General features: G+C 34.5%; 1 protein-coding gene across 5 annotated transcripts in view; it reads right to left on the bottom strand.

Annotated features, from left to right (window-relative positions):
• Positions 1-14,933, bottom strand: part of CNTLN (centlein) — a 276,063-nt gene that overhangs the window by 141,160 nt on the left and 119,970 nt on the right. For all 5 annotated transcript variants that reach the window (XM_080819727.1, XM_080819729.1, XM_080819731.1 and 2 more), the window contains exon 8: positions 14,191-14,385. In XM_080819727.1, coding sequence (XP_080675853.1) covers positions 14,191-14,385 — 195 coding nt within the window. The remainder of the gene's footprint in view (positions 1-14,190; positions 14,386-14,933) is intronic.

The following is a 14,933-nucleotide window of genomic DNA, read 5'->3' as shown; positions in this document are numbered from 1 at the left end:
ATAACTGAAACGATAAAAAATTAAAAATCTTAAAAACCAATTATTAATGCTGGCAGATTCTGAGCCTAAGTTAAGGTGGTACAATCTGATCTCTGCCAACCGAGAAATTAAAATACTTTAGTTGATGCCAACTAGCCGCTATCAATACTGGACCCCATGATAGGCGAGAAAACAAAGCTAACCTAATATATCGTTTTCTCCTTTGCTGTGTTGGAAAATTCTACCAAGTCAATTCAGCACTGCTAAAGAAAAAACAACAGAAATTTTTAGTACACACTTAAGCATTCCACATCACAATTAGATAGTCCCTTGCAAAAGTTGACTCCTTAATGCTCCTATGTCCCACTTACTGGAATTGTTACCAAAGAATACTTGATTATTGTGAGGGAGGCTAAATGGGTTTGAAGCAGGACATACATTTTTGCATGTTTTCATTCAATAAGCATTTGTTGAAATTTAAATACTAATCACTTAGGGGAGTGGGAGATACCAGCTTCCAGTTACAGAATGAGTAAGTCACAGGAATAAAAGGCACATCACAGGGAATATAGTCAATGATACCTTAATAGTGCTGTATGGTGACAGATGGTAGCTACACTGCGGTGAGCATAGCTTAAGGTATAGAGATGTTATATCACTATGTTGTACACCTGAGACTAATGTAACACTGTGTCTCAACTATATTGAAATAAAAAAAAAAAGTAAACACAAAACATCATAGCCTATGGTAATTAGTTCTACATGCTTAAAATGTTAACCAAAAATAGGGGCACCTGGGTGGCTCAGTGGGTTAAAACCTCTGCCTTCCGCTCAGGTCATGATCCCAGGGTCCTGGGATTGAGCCCTGCATCGGGCTCTCGGCTCCACGGGGAGCCTGCTTCCTCCTCTCTCTCTGCCTGCCTCTCTGCCTACCTGTGATCTCTGTCTGTCAAAAAAAAAAAAAAAAAAAAGTTAACCAAAAATAAATAACCCACTAAGTAAATAAATATATCTAATGGCCTCCTGTGTATCACCAGACCATATAGGTCTCTAGTCATGATAATGATGGTACTTATTAACCTTAAGCCTCTGAGGACAAGGCCTATACCTTGTACAACTTCGTACCCATTGTGTCTAATACCACAGAGTCTAAAATAAACATTTGAAGGATTAAAAAAAAAAAACAAACCTCACTACCAACAAAAAAAAAGGTACAATTCCTATGTTAGACTATTAGGGAGTTAAAAATGTTTTTAAACATTTAATCCTGTTATAATGAAATGGTAATTGTACAAGCAGTTTACAAATTTATATACTGTACGTTTCTAATGACAGAACATATATTCTTCATTTTCTTTTTATATCCTTATACACACACACACATACACACACACAGAGCCACATGTAAGGTTCAAGAGTGTAAGCACACTTGGGGGCTAATATCAGGCCTCCTCCTCAGGTCTTCTTCCACCATCATTGGGACTGAAGGTGGGGCCAAGCACTGGGGCTAAGATCTAGTTTCCTTATATACCCTCATATCAATCTACAGATGTTTAGAAGAAACCACTGGCAGAGACCTCTCTACCCCCCATATTCAACCTGCCACCACTACCTGCCTTAAAGTCACTGGAACTAACCTCATTATGCCTTTTATTATGATTTATGTGGGTCACCATAAGAGCCCTAAATCCTGTATCAATTTTTATGAAATCATCATACTCTCATGCTAGTTATGAATTATTTTTAAAAAGAAAAGACAGAAACCCCAAAAATGAACGAATAAAAACTTGCACATTTATAATCAAACTGCCCAGGAAGGCTTGAAAAAAAATCTATCATATAGCTGGAGTTTATTGCCATGTCTCTATTCTCTACGTCACCTTTTACAATTAGACATGGTTTGAACTTCTCATTCTCTCTTCCATACCCACTTAACTCTTTCATGTTTCCCATTATGCTGTGTCTCTGCACTCCACCTTGAGCAGCTTTATAGTCCAATTTTCTGATTCTCTCTTTAGCTCAATAACTCATTGTATGAGACTGGTCTTATTAGCAAAACCAGATACAGACAGTATAAAAATTATATAACGGACAGTTTCCTTCATAAATAGAGATTCAAAAAACGAAGTATCAGTAAAATGAATAAATTAATTTATAAAGAATTAGAAATACCTCAGGCATCAAAAGATTAAAACATTTGATAAAATATATCACCATTTCTATATGATATTCATCAGGCTCCTTAAACTGATAAAAGGGTATCTATAAGAAATTTATAGCCAACTTTCTTATCCAAGTAAAATACTCCTTTTGAAATTAAGAACAAGAAAAGGACACTCACTATTACCACTTCTATTCAACTTTTCTATGGTAAAATGTATAAACACTGGTATAACATATTAGGATTTTTGTTTCCTGTGTTGAGGATGAGGAGAAAGGGGATCCCTCTTACACTGTTGGTGGGAATGCAAACTTGTGCAGCCGCTCTGGAAAACAGTATGGAGGTTCCTCACAAAGTTAAAAATAGAACTACCCTATGAGCCTGTAATTGCCTACTGAGTATTTAACCAAAGAAGATAAATATACATATTTGAAGGGGTACACACACCTCAGCGTTTACAGCAGTATTATCAGTAACAGCCAAACTAAAGAGCGAGCCCAAGTATCCATCAACTGATAAATGGATAAAGAAGATGTGGTACCCACACACAAGAATATTATTCAGTTATCAAATATCAAAAAGAATGAAATCCTGCCCTTTACAATGACCTGGATGGAACTAGACTGTATTATGCTAAGCTAAATGAGTCAGTAAGAGAAAAACAAATACCACATGATTTCACTCATATGTGGAATTTAGGAAACAAAACAGGTGAACATAAGGGGGGGGAGGAAGAAAGGGAAGCAAACCATAAGAGACTCTTAATGATCGAGAACAAACTTAGGGTTGGTGGAGGGAGGTGAGTGGTGGATAGGATACATGGACAATGGGTATTAAGGAGGTACTTATTATGATGAGTGCTAGGTGTCATATGTAAGTGATGAATCACTAAATTCTACTCCTGAAACCAGTGTTACACTATATGTTAATTAACAAGAACTTATTTTTTTTAGTTTACTAGTTCATTTTATTTTTTTAATTTAAATTCAATTAAATAACATATAATGTATTATCAGTTTCAGATGTAGAGTTCAGTGATTCACTAGTCTTATACAATACCCAGTGCTTATTATATCAAATACCCTCCTTAATGTCCAGCACCCACTTACCCCATCCCCCACACCCCTCCCCTCCAGCGACCCTCAGTTTGTTTCCTATAATTAGGAGTCTCCTATAGTTTATTTCCCTCTCTGATTTCATCTTGTTTTATTTTTCCTTATCTTCCCCTATGATCCTCTGTTTTGTTTCTTAACAAAACAATATGATTAACATATGAGATCACACGATGATTGTCTTTCTCTGATTGACTTATTTTGTTTAGCATAATATCCTCTAGTTCCATCCACATCATTGCAAAGGGCAAGATTTCATTTTTTTAATGGCTGAGTAGTATTCCACTATATATATATATATATATATATATATATATATATATATGCGCCACATCTTCTTTATCTGTTCATCTGTTGATGGGCATGTAGGCTCTTTCCATAGTTTGCCTATTGTGGAGTTGCTGCTATAAGCATTGGGATGTAGGCACCCCTTTGGATCACTACATTTGCATCTTTGGGGTAAATACGTAGTAGTGCAATTGCTGGAAACTATATTTCCATTTGTATTTGTAACTTTTTGAGGAACCTTCATACTGTTTCCAGAGTGACTGCACCCGTTTGTATTCCCACCCACAGTGTAAGAGGGCTCCCCTTTCTCCACATCCTCATCAACATTTCTTGTTTCCTGACTTGTTAATTTTAGCCATTCTGACTGGGGTGAGGTAATATCTCATTGTGGTTTTGATTTGTATTTCCCTGATGATGAGTGATGCTGAGCATTTTTTCATATGCCTGTTGGCCATTTGTATGTCTTCTTTAGAGAAATGTCTGTTCATGTCTTCTGCCCATTACTTAAGAACTAAAATCTAAATACAAATTTGGGAAAAAATTGGGATTTTTAAGGAAAAAATAAAACTGAGAGACAATCTACACAGAAAACCCAGAGGAATCTATAAAACATATTAGAATTAATAAGGATTAACAGGGTGGCTGGATACAAGATAAACATTTAAAAATCAATTGCATTGCTATACACAAGAGAAAAATCTAACAAAAAGTAGCTAAAATAGCAACAAAAATTTAAACTACTCAGAATCTAATAAGAGACAGTAGCTATCACATATCTAATAAAGAGATATAAGACTTCTATGAATAAAACTACAAAACATTTTAAAAATGCATTAAAGAAGACCTCAACTGAAGTATATCTATAGCATATTTAGGGGTAAAAAGATATAAAATGCTAAATATGTCATTTCTTCTCAAACTAATCCTCATAAGGTTTTTTAGGGAACATGATAGCTGATTACGACATTACACTGAAGAGCAAAAGATCAAGAATATTCAAAGTACAGTTGAAGAACAATAAATTGAAGAGATCTATCATATCAGATAACAAATCTCATCAAAAAGCTATAGTAAGAAATACAGTGTTGTTATTTCAGAGATCACAACAGAATACAGAGCCTAAATTAGACCCACTTAAATATGAACCCATATATCCATGAAATAAAAAATGTCAGAGGAGGGGGGCCTGTGTGGCTCAGTCAGTTAGGTGTCTGATTCTTGATTTCAGCTCAGGTCATGATACCAGGGTTGTGAGACTGAACCCTGCATTGGGCTCTGCACTGGGCATGGAGCCTGCTTAAGATTCTCTTTCTCCCTCTCCCCGTACCCATCCACCTCCCTCTCTAAAAGGGGAAAAAAAAAGAGGAAGCGATACAGATCATTGAGAAAAGGAGTGATTATTAGCACAATAAATAGTGCTGAAGCAAGCAGATACCCAGATTAAAAAAAAAAACAAAAAAACTAACTAAACTAAATTGAATATTCTTTACAATAAACAAAAATCAATTCCACATAAAGACTTAGATGTAGAAGTCAGAACTATAACACTTTAGACAAACATATAGGAAAATATCTTCTGAGTTCAGGATAAGGTAGGATTTCTTAAACAAGAAACAATAAACACACACAAAATAAGAATAAGCACAAAATTTAAGAGAAAATGATGAGAAATTCAACTATAATAAAATTAATAACTATTTTTCAAAAGACACTACAGAATATGTGAAAAGACAAGCTGCAAGCAGAAGATATTTGCAACAATTATAATTGAAAGCTGAAACTGCTCACTGATCTCTAAACTCCACTTCCTCTTTTTGGAAATGGACACATATTTGTCAATAATTGGGGGTTCATATTTCCCAGTCTTCTTTGCAACTCTTCACCAAACAATGCTGGCAGACATAGTATGTACCACTTTGAAGCCTTATTCATAAATACTTCCTAAATATGATTCTCTAAGCTCTTTTTCCCTTTTTGTTGGCTGGATTAGACATGATTCCAGGACAACTTTGATAGTCATGTTGAAAGTTAATGGATCCAAGAGAAGAAAGGAGCCTAGATCTCTAAATCACTTTTTAGAAGCTGAAAATCCAAGTAATACCCACACTGGATTGTAACATAAATAAGCAATAAATTATTTTAAACCTCAGAGATTTGGGGTTTATGTAATACAGAAGCTTACACTATGGTCAATAATAATACAGCCAACAAAAGATTAGTATCTAAAACAAGGAACTTCAACAAAACAACAAGCATTCTAATAGAAAGAGGAGCAAAAGACACAAACGGGTATTTCATGTAACATAAACTTAAGATGCTCAAGCTCACTAGAAACCAAAGAAATACAAACTGAAACCAGAATGAGATACTACTTTATCCCTTTTAAGAATGTAAAAAGAAGTCTATCATTTGAGACAGCCACTTTGGCAAGCAATTTGGTATTTTCTTGTAATCCTGAACATTTGCATACCAACAACAGGCTATTTCACCCTTAGCAATATATCCTAGAAAAAATCTTGCGCATGAGGTTATGGACACATGTACTACAAAGTTCATTGAAGAAGTGTGTAAAAATTCCGAGAGCTAAATATAAAAACAAAAAAAGAAAAGTTCGTTGACAAAAAGAGTTGATAAATAATCATTTTTTATCATTCATTAAATAGACTGTTCCATAGAAGGGGAAACAAAGTACAGCTATACTCAACAGCAGTGAGTTATCTTACAAAAATAAAATTTGAAGAAAAAAACCTAATTGTGGAGAGTAATATACAAAGAGGATGATTTTTTTCTTTCGAGAGACAGCAAGCACATGTGAGTGGTTGCGGGGAAGGAGGGTTGGGGGAGGGGCAGAGGGAGAGGGAGAAAGTGAGAATCCTAAGCAGAGTCCATGCTCAGCCCAGAGCCTGACAACATGTTCAATCTCGGGACCCTGAGAGCATAACCTGAGCCAAAATCAAGAGTTGGACGCTTAACCAACTGAGTCACTCAGGCGCCCCAGAGGTTGATATTTTTAAGGTTTAAATAAAAGCAATGCCAAATGATATATTATTTTAGGAAACAGTTTTAATAGGCAGGAATTAATTTAAAAAATTAAGATTATAAAATAAAAATTAATACCTAAGAAAGTCATTATCTTTAGGGAAAATAAGTGAAATGGGATTGAAGGAGAGCACAAAGGTAGCATCAAGAGTATTGGTTGATAGCTTCTGGTGGGTACACAGACAACACTTTTTTTTTTTTTTTGGTGGATGTCAAATATTTAGTGATAAAATTTTTTGAAAAAAAGAAGAACATAAGAGAAAACAACACAGAGAAAAACTATTTTCTGCAACTTAGGAAAGAAAGGAATAGACTATCAGTGAAACAAAATAAAAATAAACAAGCCTGTGGTTAAAATCACAACTCCAGTCTTGTGGTCTGCTGTTAACCACATGAAGTGACTCTCATTCACAGGTAAATAGAATAAATGTATGGCTTAGGTTCCTCTGTTGTCCTCTACTGCAAGATATTTCTCCAAGGCAAGAAACAGTACTTCGCATGAGAAAGATAAACAAGCACTGTGAGATAAGAACAGACAGTCATTCAGAATTCAGCTAGTTAAGAGCAAGGTGCTAAGAAATCAAAGGTCATAGGTTTCAATCCCATATGAACCAATTAGCTTTGCCCTTTTCTATGGCAAACACTGTCAGTTGGCTCACTGATAATTCTGATTATAAGTGATCTCAGGTAGAAGAGAAGATAAATCACCACCAATATAGGAAAAAAATTTCAAATTACCAACATGACATAAAAAGTGTTTTTTCTATATAATGATATTAAGACCTAACAAATAACAACCTAATTATTACTGCAAATGCCCACCAACATTGCCTCATGTAATCTTCATAAAACTCCTATGAGGTAGGTACTATTATAATACCCATTTCACAAATGATAAAACTGAGGCTTAGAGAAATTAAGTAATTTGTCCAAGGTGACAAAGATAAGGGATCTAGAATTTAGGTTATCTATTACTCTAAATGTAACCCTCAAAAGTCATGCATAAAAAGTCCCACTACAAAAGCATTTGAAAAAGGTAAATAGGATAGGAAAAATGGAAGAATAAAATATTCCTAACATTTCCCCTCAACTTGCCCACTTAGTCTCTTATTAATCAAAGGGTGATCCCTGGACAGCTATCACAGCATCATCTGGGAATGTAAAATAAATGTAGAATCTTAGGCCTCAGTCTAGAGCTACTGAATCAGAATCTATTTTAACAGCCCCTTACACCAAGTGACTTGGATGTATATTAAAATCTGAGAAGCACTTACCTAGACTATTCTCAGTATCCAGGACATAGCACACACTCTCACCTCAGGGCCTATGATAATTCGCTTCCACCAAGGTAGAAACTCCTAAATAATTTTCAAACTGACATGTAGTCCACTTTCTCTGTGAAAGCGCTGACAACCCTCTTCCTCTCTATACAAGGCTCCCCATGAAGCTTCTTTCCACAAAGTTCATATTATGCTCATACTTCCCTTATAGCCCAGTTTATAATAATTTTCTTGTCTGCATAGCCATCTATAAAATTCATAAAAGCAGACTGTCTTATTCATCTTTGTATTCTTTCACTTTAAACCTGGCACCTGGAATAGAGAAGGATTTTAATAAATATTGATTATATCATGGAATAATATATGAATGAATAATGAATGGATGGATGGAAGAATGGATGAATGAAAAGATCACTCTAGGGATGCCTGGGTGGCTCAGTAGGCTAAATGTCTGACTCTTGATTTCAGCTCAGGTCATGATCACAGGGTTGGAAGACCTAGTGCTGAGTCTGCTTGAGGTTCTCTCTCTTTCCCTCTGCCTGACCCCCCACCCCACCCCCCAAGCACTCTTTCTATAAATAAAATCTTAAAAAAAAAAGACGAGTCTATCAGACTAAATTCTAAAAAAGGGTTATAAAGATTATGTTACTAATTGGTGGAAATCCCGAGTCACCCATTGTTCTCCATTCCTATGACTAATACCCTGATTCAGAGCTTCCACTTCTCTCTGTATAACTTCAGTGTCCTCATTCCTGTTATGAGAAATGCTAGAATATTTCTTGCCTCGGAATATGGCAAATCTATTTGTCTACTTGTAAGGCCTGGAAATCCTGGATTCATTTTTAATTTCTCCTTTCTTCCTAAACTTCACATCTGTGCCATCTTCAAATCTTGTGGATTCTACTTTTGAATTAGTTTCAAAATCAAAGTATGTCTCACTACCTAATCTAAGTACTCCCTGAGTTTCATCTTTACCCTTACAATTTCCTCTTGAATTTGTTTCCCAGTTCCTATCCTTGCCTTCCTGTAGTCTCCTTTCTGTACTGCAGCCAGGGTGAGCCTTTTAAAACCGAAGCTAGATCTTATCAATCTTTTGAATGAAACACTCCAATAGGTTTCATGTTGCATTTCTATTCAAAACACACCAATGGATTTCCATCTCACAAGGCCCTAGGAGACATGAGCCCACCTCTCCTCTTACTCCTCTGAGGTCACCTCTTACTCCTCTCCCCAGAGCTCTCTCAGATCTACCCACACTGGAGGAGTGCTTACTACAGAAGGGAAACACAGAATTGCAGAGAAGAAGGAAGAACGCTCAGGTGAATAAAAATTCTATATGAATACTGATTCTTTAATGACAGTAATGATAATGTCTTAGAGGGTAAAAATGCATGTAAGATCAAAATACAAGACAAAGATAGGAAAAACAAGTGAAAAAATACATGAGAATGTATTAAGTTCCTTGCATTGCATGAAGTGATTACAAGTAAATTAAAACTCACTCTAAAAAGTTAAAAGACTGGGGAGGAGTTCCACGTAACAATAATGGCTGAGCTAATTCCATCAGATTAAGTCTCCTGCCTACAACTATTTAAACTCTTGAGAAAAATATAAAAATAATTACCTCAAGGTAACAGAGAATAATCACACACAGGAAGAATCTGGACAAGAATTAATACTTGGAAAACAGAACAACACTGAGTGATCTTCCCCGTTTTATGAATTTTGACCTGAAGGAAGACCGCAACAGATACTATGTGCAAAGGCTAAAATTCTAGTAGAAACGTACAGAGAACAAAGTTCAGACCTGCCACTGCAGCAAGAGGAAATTCTAGAAAAGACAGAACCAAAACTATGACTGTTTGCTCAACTCTTCATGTACTAGGCAAGACCTCTAAACAACCCAGATAAGGTTAAAAGAACATAAGAGCAATTTAATTGTACCCACCTGAAGGAAAACAGGGCTTAGAGTTTAAGTCTACCCTAGTTACATTCTGATTAAAAACAAAACAAAAAAACTTCAACACTTACATAAGTAGTCCAGCAGAAACCAGAGTATCTAAACATACCACTCACAATATACACTACACAATCCTAAATTATTAGACACAGAGAAAACATCAGTATATGACCCATATTTAAAAGCAAAGGAAAACCACTAGTCAACAAACCCAAGAAGTTCCAAAATATGGAACTAAAATATAATGATTTTAAAGGATCTGTTTTAACTATTATAATAAGGACCTAAAGAAAAATATGTTTGTAAGATATGAAAAATTAGGAAAACCCCACAGATATATACCTAATACAAAAATGAAACAAATGAAAATTCTAATACTGAAACATACAATATTTAAAGAATAATTCACAGAAAAGACTTAAAAAGCAAATTGGGGATAACAGAAATGTTAGTTAATTGAACATAAATTAACAGAAGTTAGCTAATCTGAAGATACATAGACATTAAAAGATTTTAAAAAATGAAGAGAGCCTTGCTGATCTAGGGGACAACACTAAAAAGTCTAACACAAGTGAAACAGGAATCTCAAATGCAGAAAAGATGATTCAGAAAAATAACTGAGGAAATCATGCAACACTTCCCCCTAATTTGGTCTAATAAATAAATAAATACACACACATTTTTTAATTTTTTAAACAAAAATCAAGAAACCCAGCAAAACTGCAAGAAGGCTGATTACAATGAAAATCATACTTGGAAGCATCATAGTTAAGATATTTTTTTAAAAGAAGCTAGACAAAAGTGTTATATCACATTTAAGTAAATAGTGAAACAAATTCTCTCTGACTTATCATCAGAAACAGCTGAGTCTAGAAGACAGAAAACTGAAATTTTTAAATTGCTCTTAAAAATATATAAGCAGCCAACCCAAAAGAAAGAAAGAGGGACAGAGGAACAAAAACAGGATAAATTTTTAAAAAATGATAAAACAGCAGACCAAACTCAACCATGTTATTATATTAATTCTAAATGGATTAACACTGCAGTGAAAAGGAAGAAATTGTCAGAATGAACAAAAAATATAGGACCGAACTATGTACACTTTAACATAAAGACACCTATAGATGGAAATTAATAGGATGGGAAAAGGTATACCATGGAAAATGTAACCATCAAAGAGTTAGATAGGCTCCAGTAATGTAAAATTGGGTTTCAAGCCGACAAAATATTACTATAATTAAAACTAACAATTTATAATGACAAAAGGTTCATTTAATCAGAAAGACCTATCAGAGGGACATTCTCTCTCAGCAACTGACAGAAAAACTGATAAAAATGTTAAATACAAAAATCATTAAAGACAGAAGATCTGAACACTACCAAACACAATGACATAATTAATATTGTTATTTAACACTCCAACCAAAAGCTGCAGAACACAAATTATCTGCAAATACACATAAACCATACGCTGATGATACAACAGGTCTCAATAAATTTCAAATACAGTAATCATAGAGAGTACTATCTCTGACCACAATAGAGGTATATTAGAAGTGAATAGCAGTAACATATACAAATTGTCCCTGACTTACAATAGGTTCCGTGTAAGATTTTTTTGGCTGGACTGATATCATTATCAATACACAGAATGTTCTTGAAAAATAATAAAGTGACTTACCCTATCATTTCAAGGGTTACTATAAAGTGACATATTTGAGTAGATATTTTTCTGGACTCTATTCTGTTCTACTGATTATTTTGTCAATCATTATACCAACAGCACACTATCGCAATTTTTTTTAGCTTCATAAATATGTCTGAAAATCAGGTAGTGTAAGTCCTCCAATTTTTTAATGAAACTTGATTTTGCTCTTCTAGGTCACTGGCCTCTGACCATTCCCTGTAAAATCTTAGAATTGCCTTACTATCATCTTAAAGATACATTGTATATACTCAATACCTCTTAATGAAAAAACTTTAATCAAACTATGAAGAGATGGGAATAAAGGATATTTTACCTTTAATGTGATAAAGGATATTTACTAAGAAACCCATAGCACACATGGTGTTTAAAGGTGAAACATTGTCAGGTTCAAAAGTAAGCAAAGTCAAATGGTGCTTACCTTTATGGAAGTAGCTTGCGATGAACCTCAAAGAGGTTTATTAGAAACTGGTAATATTGTATATCTTGATCTGAGTGGTATTTACAGGGATGTGTTCACTTTGTGAAATGTCACAGAGTTACACACTTATGGTTTGTAAACTTTATTATTTGTATGTTATATTTCAGTAAGACTGTTTATGAAAAATTTCAAGTGTTTTTTCACAAAACTTTACAGATAAACCTTAAAGTTATATTTAAGTACTAAATGCCAGCAGAGCCAAGACACTTTAAAGAACAATAAGAAAGTAAGAGTACATCTACCAAATACAGAGACTTATTAGGAGCTATACTAATTAATATAATATAACATTGTATAGGAATACAGAGAATACAGAGCCTAGAAAGAAACTCATAAGTATACTGAAGTAGAATATATGAGAGAGGTAGCCCAGTACTACAAGGGGAAAAAAAGGATATGTCAACAGGTTGAGCTGGAAAAACTGATTAGTACTGGGGAAAAGCATATAAATACAAATGGATCCGTACCTTATACTATACATAAAACACCATCCTAAATGAATCGTGAATATAAATGATATAAGCAAAGCTTTAAAACTTCTTTAAGAAAACAGAGGTGTTAGGATGCCTGGGTGGCTCAGTCACTTAAGCGTCTGCTGAGGTCATGCTCTCAGGGTCCTGGGATCGAGCCCCACATTAGGCTCCTTGCTCAGCAGGGAGCCCATTTCTCCCTCTGCCTGCCGCTTCCCCTGCATGTGCTCACTCTCTCTCTTTTTTCCTGAGAGAGAGATAAATAAATTAAATAAATAAATGAATGTAATCTTTAAAAAAGAAAACAGAGGTGAAAATCTTTGTCTTTGGGGTAGGAAAGGACTTCTTAAATGAAACACCAGAGCACTAACTATAAAAGATTAATTCGTCTAAATTAAAATTAAGACTTTATGTTAATCAAAAGACTCATTAAAGAAAAGATGAGGTATACACTGAGATAAGATATTTCACTTACTAGAGATTAATATCAAGAATAAAGAACTTTGGGGGTGCCGGGGTGGCTCAGTTGGTTAAATAGCTGCCTTCGTCTCGGGTCATGATCCCAGGGCCCTGGGATCGAGCCCCACATCGGGTTTTCTGCTCAGCAGGGAGCCTGCTTCCCCACCTCTCTTTGCCTGCCTCTCTGCCTATTTGTGATCTCTCTCTCTCTGTGTCAAATAAATAAATAAAATCTTTAAAAAAAAAAAAAGAACTTTTATGAATCAATAGGAAAAGAATCCAGTAGAAGAATGATTAAAAGATGTAATTAGATGTTTCACAGAAGAAGGCATATCCTTGGCCCTGTAATTATTTGAAGATGTGCTTTATCAGTGATATGCACATGTAGATCAAAATAAAAAATTATACTTGAATTAGTTAGTTGCCAGCAAACTATGAAGTCTGACAATACCAAGTGTTAAGGAGGATGGGAATCAGCCAGATGTCTTAATATACATTGTTCGTGGGAGTAAAACTGATGAAAAAACTTCGAAAAATAAGTATTTTGTGAAAGTAACATTTTCACCCTCTAAACCCAGGATTTCCATTCCTAGATACATGTTCCACCTAAATGTATATATATTTGTACCAAGAATCATGCACGAAAATGTAAGTTGCTGCATTATTCATAATGGCAAAAAACCCATAATGGCAAAAACTGGAAATAACCCAAACAAGTGAACATACAAGTAGATATGATATAATCACATAAAACAGAATATTGTAGATCAGTAAAAATTTTTAAAAAGCTATCCCAAACAACATAAGTGACTCTTAATAACATAATGAGAAGTCAAAATTGCCAAGCCACACTTTAAGATAGTGGCAGAATTGAGACTAAAAGGTGTTAAGTATCATGTATCAGGCATTATGGCAATGACTTTATAAGACTTCCTATTATATATTCTTTCCATTCCACTACCTCATTCAGTTTAAGTCTCAAAATGGGCATGAGCTATTCATTTGCTTGTTATTATAGTTCAGTCAAGTGTTTCATCGTAATAACTATACCAGTTATACCCTGTATTTCTATGTGCATTTCTATATGAATCTGTATTATGTATAATATTCACATCTACAAAGTATAAGAAAATAGCACAATACAAAACAATCTGCCAAATCTTATATTCCACTATACTAATTAAATTTTTAGTCAATTGTAGGAGACAATTTAATATGATATTGCTTGGGTAATATTTTTAGAAAATGTCTCTCACCTGTTCCAAGTGCTCTGAATCACTGTCTTGCGGTAAAGGATAGGGTGCTCCTTGTGATTCCTGAAGCTTTTCTTTTAATTTAACGTTTTCTTGTTCTTTTTGAAACAGCTGATCCTGAAGACTAACAACACTTTGCCGGAGCATAGCTTCACTTGATTTTGTGGTTTCAAAGCAAATATGTAATTCATTGTAAAGCTGTTTCAAAAAATATATCCACATTTATTAATAATCAATTAGTAATCACGTCTGTATAAATACACATACACACATATACATATCTATAGAGACTATATATGACATACTACTTGCCCTGAAGTGATTTTAATACTCTAGAGGGGAAACAAGCAATAAACAGATGAAAAACTAAATAATATAATCCAATAGCAACATAAAACTACAACTGACATTAAGAAAGGCAGTAAGTATTACTGGCCAGTACAATATGGGAAAAGTGTGCTAAACTCCTAAGAAGGATGAAAACACTTTAAGCTAATTATATATTCAACTTAGAGGACTTTATGTAAAAGAAAGGACCTGAACTGAGCTATGATACTATTACAGGAACTGAATGAAAACAAAAAGTCATTCCAAAGGTGGCAGAAATGTGAAAACATTAGGTACAGTTATAAGAAGGGACAGAAAGGAAGCATAAACTCTATCAGTAACTGAACCCAATATATACATCTGAAGAAAAACCAAGAGTCTTTCATTGAGAGTTCATTAAGGTTGACTGATACATTCCC

This window comes from Martes martes, assembly GCF_963455335.1.
Source record: "Martes martes genome assembly, chromosome: 12".
NCBI classification, from domain to species: domain Eukaryota; kingdom Metazoa; phylum Chordata; class Mammalia; order Carnivora; family Mustelidae; genus Martes; species Martes martes.
This window is presented reverse-complemented; position numbering and strand designations above follow the sequence as displayed.